A 15982-nucleotide genomic window follows, 5' to 3' on the forward strand; every position below is an offset into this window, starting at 1 on the left:
GGTCGAACGCAACATTTAGGGTTATGTTTTGTGGTTATTGGTTTAAACGTTGTTACCTTAGTTGCTTTCTTTTTCGCAAGTGACAGCACAATGTTGTATTTGGAGGAGTTTTGGCAATGCATCTCACAGGCTTTGACGGCGAGTGCGGGTGACACATAATCAGTATATTTGAGCTTAATAAAAATTTTGGAACGTAATAACACTCTCAATGGAGTTTGAAATTGAATTGGGGTTCAAATCTCGTAGGTGCCGAAGCTTTCAAAGTGTCAATGAAAGAAGTGAAGTCACTTATTTAGGCCGTTAAAATTTTTCAGGACAAATTTTTTTTTTATTATTTGCTCACGCTTAATTTTCGCTTTAGCGTTTTGAATTTGATTAAGTATTAATAAACTAAGTGGTTTATCACTTATTTAGGTCTTGTGTTTTTGTTTTTTTCCCCTCAACATAGTCTTTAGACAAGCGAAGCTTGTGTTATAGTATGAAATCGTTTTTTTCCAACCTAAGTCGCAAATATTGTTGCGACAAAATGTGTTCATTTTGATCAATAACCAGCTATTAAGTACAGTCAATGCTAAGGATATTAACACAGACTATCATATTACAATTAGCACTTTAGCTTCAAGGTATCAAGCATCTGTAGCGTAGAGGTATGGAATGAGACCCGCAAGAAAATAAGAGGGTTCGAACCTGGGCAGGGTCGGATGTTTTTAATGAATTTTTTCGTATATGTACTAGTTAAAATGCGTCCGCTCTATAAATTGAGACATGTTATTTGGTAAATTTCTTTTTTTTTCTTATTAACTGGTACTGCTAATGCGTCATATTTGGTTTGCGTCACTTAACAATTATGTACTCATAATTGGCGTGCGTCACTTAAGAAATTTTGTAGACTCAAAGTTTTACTCATTCAGTTTTTCCCAGTAAAGTTATCGGTCATATTTTTGCTTGTTTATGCGAAGTGCAACTTTGCTTCTTTCTAAAAAAATGTCCTCGTTCAAATTTAATTTTTGCGGTTGGACTTGGCTGTTTTCAGCTCAATTAAAACTTATTTGCACATTACGGGTGGAAGGCACATAACGTTATCCAATATCAAAAGTGTAAATGGCGCAAAAGTAACCTATTCACCCAGCTTTTTATATTGGGTTAGCTTTGAATAGCTTTGTATGTTATATAGGCCCCAGTGGTGCAATTACGCTTGCGATCAGAAAAGGTATTGCATTTGTGTAAAACACAATTTCCTGTTATCAAATTCGGTCAGACTTTGCACATGAGAGTTGACGCGTCTCAACTTGCCCTACATATAATTATCTGTCTGTTACGTACTCACTATCTCGCCATGTTTAAGCTTTTTTTCACCTAAGCTTTTTTTCACCCTTATATTTGCATGTTTTCCCAAAGAATTTTCGCACATTTAAAGGTTAAAATAAAACTCTTGTCGAAATTTGAAAACTAAAAGAATTTGACTAGTGATAATAAGAGATAAGACTTTAAACTCTTAAATGTGCAAAAATTCTTAAGGAAAATCTGCAAAAATTACGGTGAAAAAAGCTAAAACATGGCGAGGTAGTGAGTATGTAAAAGATAGATAATTATATATAGGGCAAGTCGAAGCGCGTAACTCCCATGTGCAAAGTCTGGACGAATTTGACAACAGGAAATTGTGTTTTGAACAGTTGCAATATTTTTTCTGATCGCAAGGGTAATTAGCCCTTTGGAGCCTATATAACATACAAAGCTAATCGAAGCTCTCATTATCATTACTCAAATTCTTTCAGTTTTTAAATTTTGACTTTTTTTTATGATTGTTCAACGGTTTTTACATAAAACATCATCTTAGTGTATGATTATGAACGTTTTTTACACTAGCGATCAGCTTGGTGTATTATTATGAACCTTCTTTTTTCTAATTTAACTCGCTAATAATAGTTCATTTAAAGTGTTCATTCATTTGGAAGTTTCCTTTTAGCATTCGAAATTGTAGAGCATCTGATCTCTGCTTTATTTGTGGCTAATGTTTGTTATCTAGCAAGCATCTGTAGCTGAGTGGTTCGTGTGCGAGACTTATAGAGCTACTTTTTGTCTTGTTCTCGCTAGTGTTTGGGAAGCGAAGCTTCGCCTCTGTGTTAAAACCTTAGATTTACAAAACCTCCGAACTTGAAATCCCCAACGTTATACCTGGGTGATGTCAAAGTGCTCTCAATTTTTGCAAGTCATGCTTCGAAATTGACTTCTCAAATTCTTTTTGTTTCCAAAATTTCAAAGAACTAAAAAAAATTGAAAATCCGAACCACTTCAGTTGAAAAATTTTAATTTTAGGACTGTTTTTCAACTAATTTTAAATAATTCAATTTACGAAATAGTTTGCGTTGATAGATGCCCCCGTTTATTCTTGCAGTTGCGTTTAATTTCGTTGTGTTTTCATATTTTTTTTATCAATAAGCTATGTTCACGTTCATCAATCTGTTTGAAGCACCGAAGTTTAATTTAAATGCAATGGCTGGTTCTGCCCATTTAGCGCAAAGGTAAGGCTTGGGATGACAAAGATCTAAGGCGCGAAGACATAGGAGAGGTCTGGTTGTTGTTGTAGTTGTTTTGTTCTTGTTATTTGCCCGTAGGGGGCGCGTCAAGCGAGCTAGGGCCGAGTTTCAGAAACTTAGCTACTTCGGCCGGCCGCTGGGGTCAATTCTATTGCTGTAAGGGACTGTATGCAGATCTTAGCTGCGCTCCGTGTTGATCGGGGAAGAAGTTCCTTATTAGAGAAAATTTTTCGGAGGGCGCAGTGTGAGTATCTCGGGAGCATCTTGAATGTCCTTAGTTACTTGCTTCGTAGGAATGGTTTTTAGTAGTTGTTTACGCTTGCGATTGGCAAGCATTATCAAATCGAAATGTAGTCTTTTTTCGGGTTAAAAATTAGTTGACTAAAATCAATTGAAATATTTATGATTCTTCAATGCTGCTGACATGCTCAATTTCATGAAAATTTAAAGTTAACTACTGGCTACTAGTTACTACTCCAAAAAGGTAAAAGAAAAGGGTACTAGTTTCGGCATCATGGCTGTCGACTTAGCTCTGTCGGTTTAGTTTCCAAATTATGTTGTCTACTTTGCATACGCTACTTATATAGCTATCGTGAATCCTATGTGGGCGTTACATAAAATTTTTTCCTATGTTTTTTTATTGGCGAAAATATTTGGCTGAGTTTCAGCTTATTGGATATCAGCTTCAATTCTGGCGGCTTATTTACCGATTTTTCACTAAAATTTTCGGTAATACTTTTGAGATCAATAAGATTGTGACACCAATTTTTAATGCCCAAATTCAAACACACTAGGACCTCCTTGAAAAACTTAAATAAATTCAAACTTCAAAAAAAGCATTTTGTTCTATAATATAGTTCGAAGTTCGGTTTGCTAATTTTTTTAGTGTCATGGTGAATCCATCCTAAAAATATTGTACCACAAGTGGTGCGAAGCTCAGCTTCGCCTCTTAGTTAAATTTTTAAAAACGTAATAAGAACTACTAAAACGTCTGGTAAGAAAGGCTGGGTGCAGTCAAACCAAATCTAATACTTTATCGCGGATCGAAAAACGTGGCCTGAAAATATCAACAACTGAATGCAAATGCAGTACATGGAAATGGGAAGAAATTGAGGAATCGGAAAGGAATTCTCCTTACTGTTAACGATGCCAGAGTAAGGAATAAAGAAAAACAATCCCTTACATGTCCCCATCAAGAGAGTATTTGTTATTGGTGGTCTGAGGATCTGAAAATTTTTTCATGCTCAAACTTTCCGCGACGTCAAAAAAGAAACATTAACATCGAGGTGTTTCAAACAAGCAAGAATTTATCGAACCAAATTCGTATCATGCGATATTGTCCCGGAATTGTAGTCCGCTATCAACAAACTAGAAAGAAGGTGAACGAGAATAGAGCGTAGCTCTAGTGGAAGACTGTAAGCTAGCAAAGTTAAAAGTCCGGACAAGACCTGTACTAAACGCAAACAAGAAAAATTTTGATTTCTAAAGTCTCACTTTTTGTATTGTGTCAGTTTATATTTCGTCGGATTAGTTACCGGAGCAACTTGTCGGTTTATGTAACGCGGAAAGTTTTAGCTTTTTCGGAATTTTCAGCAATTTTTACCGTTTTCGAAAGTCAATTCAACTTTCGTTTTAGTGCAGGCAATTGAGTTTCAAAATTTTTTGGCTTGAATGAATTTGGCGTATATTATATTGTTTATTTGTCTCAATTTGGGTTATTTAAAGCGCGATTAAAAAAATCCGATGCGTGCTTAGAATCAAATGGTACACTTAGTCCATCTTTACACAATTGAAGCGTAGTGTAATACCACAAGCCATCTTTTTTTCCAACCTAAATTAGTGCTGCTTCTGGTGGCACTTTCGTACCAGGCTGCTTTGGCAGCTTAGTAGCACGTGTTTTGACATTCGAGTAGTAATAAGTTAACGCAGTTGATGCATTTCATTTCATCAATTGAACCAAAAAAAGTTTCATTCAACAATCTAATATTTACGCTAGTCAGGAGCTAGTGTATTAGAACGAACCTTTATTTTCTAACCTAACTCGCAAATAAAAGTGTTAATTGAAAATGGAAAGTCTTCGCTTATTTGGTGGCTTTTTTGCTATAATCACGATCTAGCATTGGAAATTTCATAGCATCTGTTCTCTGCTTTATTTCTGGCTAGTGCTTGCGAATTATTACTCGTGCATGGATGAGTGGTTTGTGCGTGAGACTCATAATCTCTAGGTCGCAGATCGAATGCGAGACGTCGAATTTTAACTAATTCGAGGCTTATTTCTACCTTTTCTTATTGCAGTTTATAGAGCTGCTTTTTGTCGTGTTCTCGCTAGTGTTTGCGAAGCGAAGCTTTGCCTCTGTTTAAAAACTGCTATTCAGAAATTTCGCGAAATGCTTAATTTGGACACAATTGGCTGCTCATTGCCAAGTTTTACATGCAAATTTGCGTGATTGCCTTAAGTTTCTATTTGGACGCATTTTTGTTGCATAACAATGGCAATTTATTAGCACCTTTAGCGGCTTTAATAGTGCATAAAATTAGGAAAATTTCAAGGGCACGTGGCAGATTCTAAACTACGAAACAAAAAAGTTTTATTCACGGAGATTTCCTTATTTAACTTTTTAGAGCTACGTTTTGTCGATTGCTCGCTTTGTTTTTGAAATACAGCCGCTGCATAATTGTTTTATCTATGTTTTTAGTCTTTGTAAATGCAACGATTGATTTTTTAAACCATTTTTTTTTTGCTCTTGCTTGCTTATCACTGGCGTGAATGAAAATGTATCGCCTTATAACTAAAAACATTAGGCGTTGGCTTGGAATCGTTTGGCTTAGTTTCCTACTATAATTTTCTGGTTTTTAGTTCTGTTTAATCAAATTTTGTTTTCCCTTACAGTTATTTAGATAGAGAGAATTATTTTCCGACTTTTCTCGAGAACTACACTCCCGAAACTGAGATTTTGGGAGCAATAAAAATTAAAAGTTGCGTGAATCCCTTCTGCGTAAGCGGCTACTTCCTGTTTTTTTTACACAAAAAGCTATTTTTCTCGCAAATGTCAAATTTTTGATTTGTTGACCGTTTTTTGGTCTTTTCTCGCTTCATAGCTTCAATCAGTACAATATATTGTTGAAAGCCTGCCTTTGATTATGGTTATGCCCAGTTAGTTTGTAGAAAAAATTATGGACTTAAAACAAGTCAAAGTTTTATAACTTTGACAATTTTTTGGAAACTTTTTGATTTTGCACGATAACTACCGTGCGAATTCTCAGGTTGTGTTCAATCAAAAAACCCTGTTTTGGGAATCTGCTTAGGCGGCCACAATGTTTTTTTTTGCAGAATAAAATTAACATTTTGGAAAGTCTTTTGACCGTTTCGTGGAACTTTCGACCGTTTTTCAGAATTTTTTTATTCTTAAAATTTACGTAATCAAATCTGAAATGGAAAGTTCAATTGAAAGAACCGGTTGCGATAATTGTTCCTGCAGAAGCTGTGGCTCCTCATTTTGTTGTAAGAAAACTGATATCTCATAGTGCAATTTTGCAGTTTTTTGGTCAAAACCAGCTTTTGATTAATATACCGAGGTACGCTGCGGCAGAACTGAATAGGGTTTTTTTTGTAATTTTCAGCTCATATTAGTATTTTTGTCGTCCCAATTAGATTTCAAAAATGACTCAAACTTTTATAGAAATCGTAGTTCCACGCTAGATCAATACCCCTCATATGCGATATATTACTGTAGAATCGCCGAAATCGGATGCCGTGAAATTTAATCATAATAAGTTTATTTTCAGGCCAAAACTTATAACCATAGAATCTAAGAAAATGTACGTTTACAATAAAGTTCGGCTTAGGAGAATACCAAAAAGGCATCAGCCTGTCGGGTGGCATCTCCATGAGTTTCAAAATTTATTCGTCTACTTATTTAAACTAAGATCATATAAACAAAAATTTTCTTCAAATATCACAAAAAAAACTAAGAGAAAAAAATCTTTGTTTTGGTGTTGTCTAACAAACAAAATAAGATGAGCAAAAATACTATAACAAAGGCATGGAAATTTACGATAACATACTTGAAAAATGTTCGTTGTCACAAATATGTATGTCTTTTATTAGGAAAAAACGAGTCCAATAATAATTTCATTGGTAGATCTTAACGCTTCAACAGGAGTTTTTTATCCATTTATAGGAACTTATTACACAAAATATATTACTATTTTCGATTTTCTTTTTTGCTCTTATAGCAAGCTTATTTCGGATGCGAAGTTTTTTTCTTGTCTTGCCTGTTTTGATAGTATCTGTTATCTCCTGTTTACTTTTGTATTCATGAAGTTTTTTATTTTACTTAAGATCGTCTTATAATTTTACCCATGAGTTTAAAAAGCTCATATACATATACCTCAAACCAAACAGAGTTTATGTTTGTCCCGAATATGTTTCAGACTTTCCCCACTAGTCTTTGCTGGCTTTCTAATTTTTAAAATCTGTCTTATTAGCTGTGCCCTAGATCAGTACTCTGTGTTAAAATAATAATTGAGTTACTAGATCATCGAGCAAGATTTGGCTGCCCTTTTCAACGTTTTTTCGATGTGTGTTGAAAGTGTTCTGAGTACTTATGGGATCTATTATTAGAGAATTTAATCCTGTTAAATTATAAGGTGGCTGTTTTTTCCCCTGTTTATGATAAGCGTACTCTCCAAAAACCATTTTTCAACGTTGCCTATATCAGAGTTGACCTGTTGCGGATTTCCTGTTTTAGTTGTTGTATACAATGCGCTTTCATCAGGAAAAAGTACAACTTTATTATGCCTTTATTATGTTTTTATAATGCTTAAAACAACAAAGGACCCAGAACTGAACCTTGTGGTACACCATAGTAGATTGTTGTAGTGTCTGATAATGAATTTTTATTACTAACGGTACTGTTTAAGTTTTTCAAGGTATGGCCTCAAAAGACTTAACAACTTAACCTCGTAAACCGTATCATTCGCATTTTTCTAGTAAGATTTTTTGTGATCAACTGTGTCGAACGCTTTTGTAAGATCTATCAGCGTACACGCGGTGTCAACATTATCTTTTAATTCTTCTCTAATTTTTCACTGAGTTCCAAGATAGCATCAACTGCTTTTTTAAATTTCGGAATCCTTACTGACATGCTGTTATTGCATTTATACTTTATTTGAATGCGAGTGACAGCTATATCCCATGTTTAAGCATAATGGTTTTGCATGTTTAACGAAAGAGTTTTTTCATGTTGAAGCTATGTCATATATTGCAATGCTTAAGAAAAAATTCCAATTAGTTTTCCGTGAGGTCATTAATTATCTGTTAGTTTTTTGCGAGCCCAAATCAAGTCTGTCTGTCTGTATACCTGCTTTTTAAATCAATTTGATTATGTCTGTCTACCCGTCTTCTAATATATTAATTTGCAGCTATCTATCTTATATTCAAATGCGCGCTTTACTATCTCGCCATGTTTAGGCTTTTTCGAATTATTATTTTTGCATGTTTAACAAAAGAATGGTTTCACGTTTAAGCTACATCGTATATTGCTATGGTTAAGGTTTTTTCGATTTTCCACTTAGAATTCAGTGTTTATTTCATCAAGTTTGAAATTAGCAACCTAATAATGGGATGTTGTCAGAGTTTTCCCAGGTTTTGCGATTCTGGCCTACATATGAATAACCAAATCCCTTTAGTTTATGAGATAGGCAATTTTCGAGATTTTTCAAAAATTCATAGAAAAATTAATTTTAAAAGTTTCTCATATTTTGCCCTGTAGTTAGGTGCTGTCAGGGTAATCTCAGGGGTTGCGAATCTTGCCTCCAAATCTCACTTCTCAAATCCTTGTAGTTTTCGAGATATGACGTTTTTTTAGAATTTTTTCTCAAAAACTTAAATTTTAAAAAAACTGCAAAACATTGAAGATCTCATTCCTGTTGTTGGATACTGAGGGTACTCTCAAGAGTTGAAATTTTTTCCTCTAATTATGGCTGCTCAAATCCTTGAAGTTTTCGAGATACGACGTTTTTTAAGATTTTTTCAAATTTTTTTTTTAAATTTAGATTTAATAATTCTAATATGTTGAAGATCTCAATCCTGCTATTGGAATCTGTAATGGTACTCTCGGGGGGTTGCGAATCTTGCCACTGAATATGGCTGCTGAAGTTCTTGTAGTTTTCGAGATATGACGTTTTTGTTTTTAGGATTTTCTCAAAATTTTTCAGAAAACTTGAAATTACCGTCTATGTTGTGAGATTCTGTCAGGGTACTCTCAGGAGTTGCAAATTTGGCCTCCAAATATGACTGCTCAAATCCTTGTAGTTTTTTAGATACGTTTTCTGTGATTTTTACAAAAGAAATCTCATGAAAATTAATTTTTTTTCAAAGATGGAAATTCCCAACCTGTAGTTGGGGCAGTCAGAGTAATCTCAGAGATTGCAAATTCGGCCTCCAATTAAGAAATGGCCAAATGTTTTAAGCTTAAGAGATAAGACGATTTTTATGATTTTTTTGGAATTTTTCAGAAAACTCAAATTGCAAAATATTTCACTAAAATGAAATTCCCAACCCTGTGGTGGTGCGCTGTCTGATTACTTTCAAAGATTGCGAACATTGCCATCAAATAAGACTGCTGAAATCTTGGTAGCTTTCGACATGAGAAATTTTTTCTGGTTCTCAAAAAATATCTTTTTTTTAGAGAACTTAAGGTGAAGTTTCTCAAAATTTAAATTTTCCAATAGTTGGGTACTATAAGAGTACTCTCAAAAGATGCAAATCTTGCCTCCAAATGAGAGTGCTCAATTACTTTAAGTTTCCCAGATGTGACGTTTCTTCGTTTATTTTGAATTTTTCGAAGAACTTGTATAAAACTTCACAAAATTTTATGATTCTTCGAAATTTGTATAATTACGAACCTTGTAAATGGGTGCTGTCAGAGTACACTCAAAGAAAGCAGATCTTTTTTCCAATCTATGCGGTTTATTATGATTATATTTTTTGTGAATTGGTTGAACTTGTGCAATCTTAAAAATTGAAGGATATTATGACAACTTTACACATTGATCAAAAAAGCAACTCAGTAGCTCAGATGTAACCGGACTTATCTTTTTTATTAGGTTGTTACTTTGGTTGTAACTATCGAGGTTTGGTTTTTTCTTCAGGCTTTTAGTTACTTCATAAACTTTATGGGGGTGAAATGGTTTCAGAAAACATAGTATTTTTATTCTCTACAACATTTTCTAAGTTTTGTGGTGTTGTATTACTTTCGATTGGCCTTTGATCAATGAAAATTAAAAAAATTTATATTCCTCTGCACTCGGGATGCTGTGTTTCGAACTCACTTGTTTTTCCTTTTTTCTAATCACACTAATGACTTCATAAATTTTTTTCTAATTTTATGGCTCTTGCTTTTTGATTTTCGCCAAGTTTTTCATTTTTTGTTGTTCCTGGAGCTTATCAAGGTTACAATTACTCTTTTCGTTTTTTTGTACAATTTATTCTTTTTATTACTCTCATTTTTAGGTGTTATACAACTTTTTCTATTTTTTTTTGTTGGGAGCTTAGGAATGAATTGTTCACAAGTACATTAGATAGCTATTAGAAGCCGTGAAAAGCAATCTTTCCACCCTCAGTATCGGGAAAATGAACTTCAGAAAAATCTCATGATTCTCCAAAACGTTCCAGTTATCCAATAATTCAAGATTTTGTTTTTTAAGCAAAGTTTTGTCTTCAGTTAGAAATGTTGCTTCAATTTCTACCGCCTCGTGATCCGATAGTGAGTTGTGTTGGACTATGACTATTGAATGAAAATTGTTCCAAATTTCTTCTATTGATGACTGACTGTTTTTCGTTTTTCGAGTACTTCCAATTTTCATTACTTTTAACCCAAATAGTAGCAGGCTGTTTTCAAGATTAAGAGAGTCACTGATCGACTTAGACACATCAACATTCATGTCTCCACATACAGTGTGCATATCTCCACGCTGCATTTTCAACCCGAACAGATAAGCTTGTAGTTGATCAAGAAACCTACAATTGTTCATTTGGGGCTCTTTATAGACAATAGTTAGACAATTTTTCTCTCGGCCGTTTTCGAATAAAATAGTGAAAATTTGCATTTCGTCTGAAGTCAGTTCTTTAATTTTATTATATTAAATACGTTAGCTTACGTAGAAAGCAACACCTCCACCGCGTCTGTTTCTATTCGCTTTTTCTATAGATTGATAACCTGCCAATTTGAAAATACTAAACTCCGTGTAATCTTTCAGCCATGATTCAGTAAGAGCTATAATAAGAGTAAAAGCTCTAAGGTTTCTTGATTTTGTGCTAATAAGCGACTGTTTCGCAAAAGAATGGACATTCAGCTTTAGGTATTACTCCTTTTTCCGACCTTTTCCTATGGTTTATATGGCCAATATACTTTTACATTTTAATTTTTGATAATATTTGCTCATATTTTCAGAAGCCTTTTTTGTAATTTTAACCAGCTTTAATTTACTTTGAAGTGATTTGATCAACAGACTGCTGAGAATCGCAATCTGATTCAAGTAAAAACTTTTTCTTATTTTCAGTCAGTTTTGTTTATACTTTGAAAAATCATTTAATTTGTTTTTTTTTAATCTGTTCAGCCATAATTGCTGAAAGTCGCAACTTTGCGTCTGTATCTAGCTTAGACACTTCTCATTCCGGTACTGAAAATTGAAACCAGGACAAGATTTTTACTTTTGGACGAGCTTAATTGCTGAAAACCGCAACTACACTCGGAATTGCTTATTGAAAAAGTTAAGAGAAAGAAATGAAAACTAAGAAATGAGGTACACAATTTTTAAGAACTAAGCTTCAGTTGCAAAAATTTTATTTCTTTTTTTTTTCAGAAAAAATTGAATAGAAAAAACTAACAAGAAGAGTTTAAAAGAAAAAAGACAATGAACTTTGAAATTAGTTGCTGAGAATTGCAACTTGTTTCAATTTCAATCATTCTTCACCCTTTTTGAGTTTTTGAAGATCATTGAATTAAAGACCGAACTTTCTTTATTTATTAAAGAACGAACTTTTGGTTTGACATTGGAAACAATTTCCGTATGGTGCTGATAATAATTAATTGTTCAGAACGCTAAGAAGACGTAAACGGACCGTGAGAAGTGATATTGATGGACTGCAAGGAGTATTGGCAGAGAGCAATTCATCAAGATATGTTATCGAAGCACCGACCAGCAGAGACATACAACCTCCCAACGAGAGGACCCCGTACAATGCATTACGAGGATCTATGTTTGAGCATCTTGAGGAACGGGTTGTTGTTTCTCCCAGTGGACGCCGAAGTGAACCGTTTCTCGGACATCAAATGTCGGACAGTTCAGTTTCGAGAAGCAGTCACCAAACGACTCCAAATGTATCTGTAAGCCAACTTCGCAAATATATAGTATAATTTTTTCATCAATTCTGTCATATCCACATGGACAGTGAGAATTTTAAGCTGAGTTTCGCTATTAAATTTGTATCTAAGTGTGTAAAACGTTCAAGTACATTTTAATTCAGACGTTAAACTGAAGAACTGATTTTGAATCTGAGCTCATAAGCAAGTGAGACATATTCAAAAGAACTAATAATGTAGATAATTGCGTATAGGGTAGTGAGATATATAGTAATTGATTCAGGACAGGTTTTAAATCTAAGCCTGAAACCTAAAGAAATATATTATAGTAGTACCTGGTATCACAAGTTCTGCTAGTCTTATAACTTTACTTGAAATCTAGGTCAGGTCGGATTCAGATTATTTTTTTATAACTTTGTTGTTGAAAGCTGACTGAAATCGGGTTGTTCTAGGCCTCGAACTTGCCATATGCACCAAATTCATGCTCCCTACGTCAGCAGTACTACTATCCGCATGCAACAAATGGTCATAGAGATCCAAACGAAGAATGTTTCGAAGAGGATTTCTTCGAACTCATTGACGCTGACGTCGACGACGACTTCGTGGAGGAGGAAGACATGACCGACTCTCCTGATTTTTCGCATTTGCCAGACGCATCCGGAATTCCACTGACGCTCCCGGAACCCATTAGTATGAACAGCATATCATCAGCAGACGAGGACTCCGATGCAGTCTTGTCGCGCAGATCTAGCTCGATTCTGGGCTCTAAGTCAGGATCACCTGGCCACGAGTTCGCAAGTCGCCAGGGTTCTTCAGGAGAGACGAGTGGGAGTGAGTACCCGAGTGGATCTGATGCAGTTGATAGGCCTGTCCGATCTTACAGGCTTTGGAGTATTGGATCAATGCCTAAAGTTGTAGTCTCAAGTAAGGTACGTGGCACAACTAAGTTAAGGTAGTTAATCACTTAAGAAAATGGATTTAATTGAGTATTGTTTCAGATAACTTGTGTGTAACGTTTATATTGTTCAGTCAATATTTTTAGGTTAGGAAGAATGGCAGATCAACCTTGTATGATCTCAGTCAGGCGGATGTGAATAAGTTGAACTCTCTATCTCTTCTCCAGCTGACTTCCGTGTTCGACCAGCACGATATTCCGTTTTCGATTCCAAAGAAAACCCCAAAAGTGTCTTCCAAGCACCATCCAGCCATATTCGGCAGGTATGAACCGGGTCTTTTTGAATAATGGCAGTTCAAATTAAACACTACTTACACCTGGAGATTTTAACGAACGATGTGGAGACACTAGTTTACGGCATATGGTTTCTCTGTTTATTTTTGTTCAAATCTCAAAATTTGTTTTCTAGAGGTTTGACCTTCCATTTCGTTTTGAGTTCATACAATAAAGGGAAAGATAGTTTTGCTTTTCAATAACAAAAGAGCAAATTACTTTTTACACTTGCGAAGCAAAGTGTAAGTACGAACTTTCTTTTTTTTCCAACCGAAGTCGCAAATATTGTTGCGACTAAGGCAACAATATTTGCTGCATCGAATTGGCATGGCAGCTTATTTGTTGCACCTTTAGAGCTTATTGATAACATGTGCTTTGACATTCCATTAGTTATAAGAGCTAACACAGTTGATGGCATTTTTAATTCATTAAGTGAACCGAAAAAAGCTATTTGTTTCAGAGAACAACAAAAATAAAATTTCGATTTTAGAAACTTTCTAGCTCAATATATCTCGCATTTTTTTAAAAATGCATAATTTATACATAATGTGGCTTTATGATTTTTAATTTGTTACATGCAAATTGTATCTTTTTGTATTTGATGTCTACCTTTGCTGCATCGAATTGGCAGTTTATTAGCTTATGTAGCTGCGTTATTGTGGCTAGCTTTTGGTGATTTTAATCATCCGTGGCTGAATGGTGCGTGAGACTCAAATTTGCTAGGTTGCAGATTTTTGTTAATTCGTGTTTTTGCTACTAAGCCACGAGTTTTTGCAAATTCGAGGCTTATTTCTACTTTTTTTTTCTTATGTCAATTGATAGAGCTGCTTTTTGGTCGTATTCTCACAATTGTTTGCGAAGCGCAGCTTCGCCTCCGTGTTAAAAGTTGATTTTTGGTTTCAAAAGAGAATTTAAATCTTGATTTCCCTGCAGCAAAAAAATTACCTCAAGATCCAGTGTTCTCACATTGGATTAGTTTTATTAAAAGGTATTTGAACACAAAAGTTTTTTGAAACTGAAAGATTTTTAAAGTGATTACACTTGAACGCCAAGTGTATTGTAGCTGAGTATAAGACTTTCTCTCGCGAAAAACTGTGTGCTCAGGACTCTTCGCTTAGAGGCCTCAGCCGGAAAGTTACTGCAACAGACATATTTTGAGCATGTATGCATTTTAAGTTCACGCGCTATGAAGCGTCGATGAACGTAGTGAAGTTTATATCAGTGGTGGTTTTTTCCGTGAAAGGTCTAAATATTTGTTCACGCTCAAATTTGATTTTTGCGGTTTGAATTATGATTTTTTTAAGATAAAAGGAAGGCAAAACCAACTATCAAACAGCAGAACTATAAAGGTCACAAAAAACCTGATTGACCTCTACTCTTTTCTTTGAAATACAAAAACAAGTCAGGATTTGTGATTATGTTGGTGGTTGTAAACCAACTGAATTTTTCCCTCGTGTTTGTTCGGCTAGTGTTTGAAAGATTTCGGCTAAAGTCATATCGGCTTAGTCGCCGCATATGAAATTGTTTGAGCGGCGAGATTAATGTTTCGTTCGTGTGTGTGCTGTGAGCTTTTTGTGTTGCTCAAAATTTAGTGCGACAGACATAATTTTTTTCAACTCGACGGGCATCTACGCAGGTTTTGTTGGCCTAAATATCGATTCATAAATTTTTTACCAGGCTAGCTCAACACTCAAATTTTCTTTCAACTTGAGACATATATCAAAATGTTGATAGGTCTTTTTTTTGGACAATTTCACTGCTTAGTGGCTTTCGTCTGTTTTGTTTTGTCGGCTAGCTTGCCTTGCTATGTTAGTGATGCACCGCAAGTGGCGCAAATTTCCGCTTCACCTCTGGTTATATAAATTTTGTGCAACTCAAAAAAAGGATTTTTTCTTTAAAATACATATATTCGTCGAGATGGCTTGAGTTTTATTTGAAGAAAAGTCATTTTTTTATTTACTATTTCGGCATACATAGGAGCATGTAATGAACTTGTGACCAAAAGTATTAATTGATACACAAAAACTATTTTTTGCTCTGTAGAAGTATGATCAGATAATTGCCTATGTTTTTCCGCACGATTTCAGGCAGAAAGTAGTCTACTTAGGATTTTTTTATGCTGTGCGAGTTTCAATTGTTCTATTTTCAGTGGAAACAGTCTAGCTTTTTTTGTATTTTCAGGGAAATTTACGAGATACAAGTATATGCACCAGAGTGAATGAAGTCAATATCTTTAATATGTTGTAATTGGTCGAGTTGATTTGATTTTTTTTTCTAAAGAGCCAGTTTTTTTGATAAATTATTTCGGTATTTATAGCTTTTAATGAACTTGTAAACCAAAAACGTCGAATCAAACGGTATTTTTTTGTTACGCGACCTCTGTGAAAGCAGGAGCAGAAATTGCCTATCTTTTTCCGCGCAGTTCGAAAAAAACTTAGATAACTTTTGGGTATTGGTTGTGCTATCAAATTAAAGCCCTTTTATTCGTGCTTAGGTCTCCAAAACATGTGAATAAATTTCTTCCTGTACGAGAAAAAGGTCTGAGTGTTTCTATTTTGAGACTTGCTTACAGGGGGGAATGAATGGATGAGAAAAGAGTGGGCCTGCTATCATTAATTTGCTCTTATTTTAAATGATTTCCATCTTTTATTACCCAATAAAATGTCCAGAAAAATAAAACTATTTAGTTTTATCTGATCACTGATCGGACGTTCGTGCTGCTAGTATAACAACCGGCTCCTCGTGATGCGATGTATGTTTCGACTGAAAAGATTTGATTTAAAAAATATCAGCCTAATTTATTGAATAGCATTGAAGAAACAAATAAGTTTAATAACAGTTGCCTACGA

The 15982-nt window shown here is 34.7% G+C and overlaps 2 protein-coding genes across 2 annotated transcripts in view; both read left to right on the forward strand.

Moving 5' to 3' along the window:
- The window catches only part of LOC134841275 (rho GTPase-activating protein 18-like), a gene marked incomplete in the record, with an annotated part of 195183 nt that overhangs the window by 174892 nt on the left and 4309 nt on the right, over window positions 1–15982 (forward strand). The window contains 3 exon segments of the mRNA XM_063857156.1: window positions 11641–11929; window positions 12358–12834; window positions 12948–13123. Coding sequence (XP_063713226.1) covers window positions 11641–11929; window positions 12358–12834; window positions 12948–13123 — 942 coding nt within the window.
- LOC134841276 (prolyl 4-hydroxylase subunit alpha-1-like) overlaps window positions 1–15982 on the forward strand; it is a 538710-nt gene that overhangs the window by 174883 nt on the left and 347845 nt on the right. The window lies entirely within an intron of this gene.

This window comes from Symsagittifera roscoffensis, chromosome 3 (assembly GCF_963678635.1).
Source record: "Symsagittifera roscoffensis chromosome 3, txSymRosc1.1, whole genome shotgun sequence".
Lineage (NCBI taxonomy): Eukaryota > Metazoa > Xenacoelomorpha > Acoela > Convolutidae > Symsagittifera > Symsagittifera roscoffensis.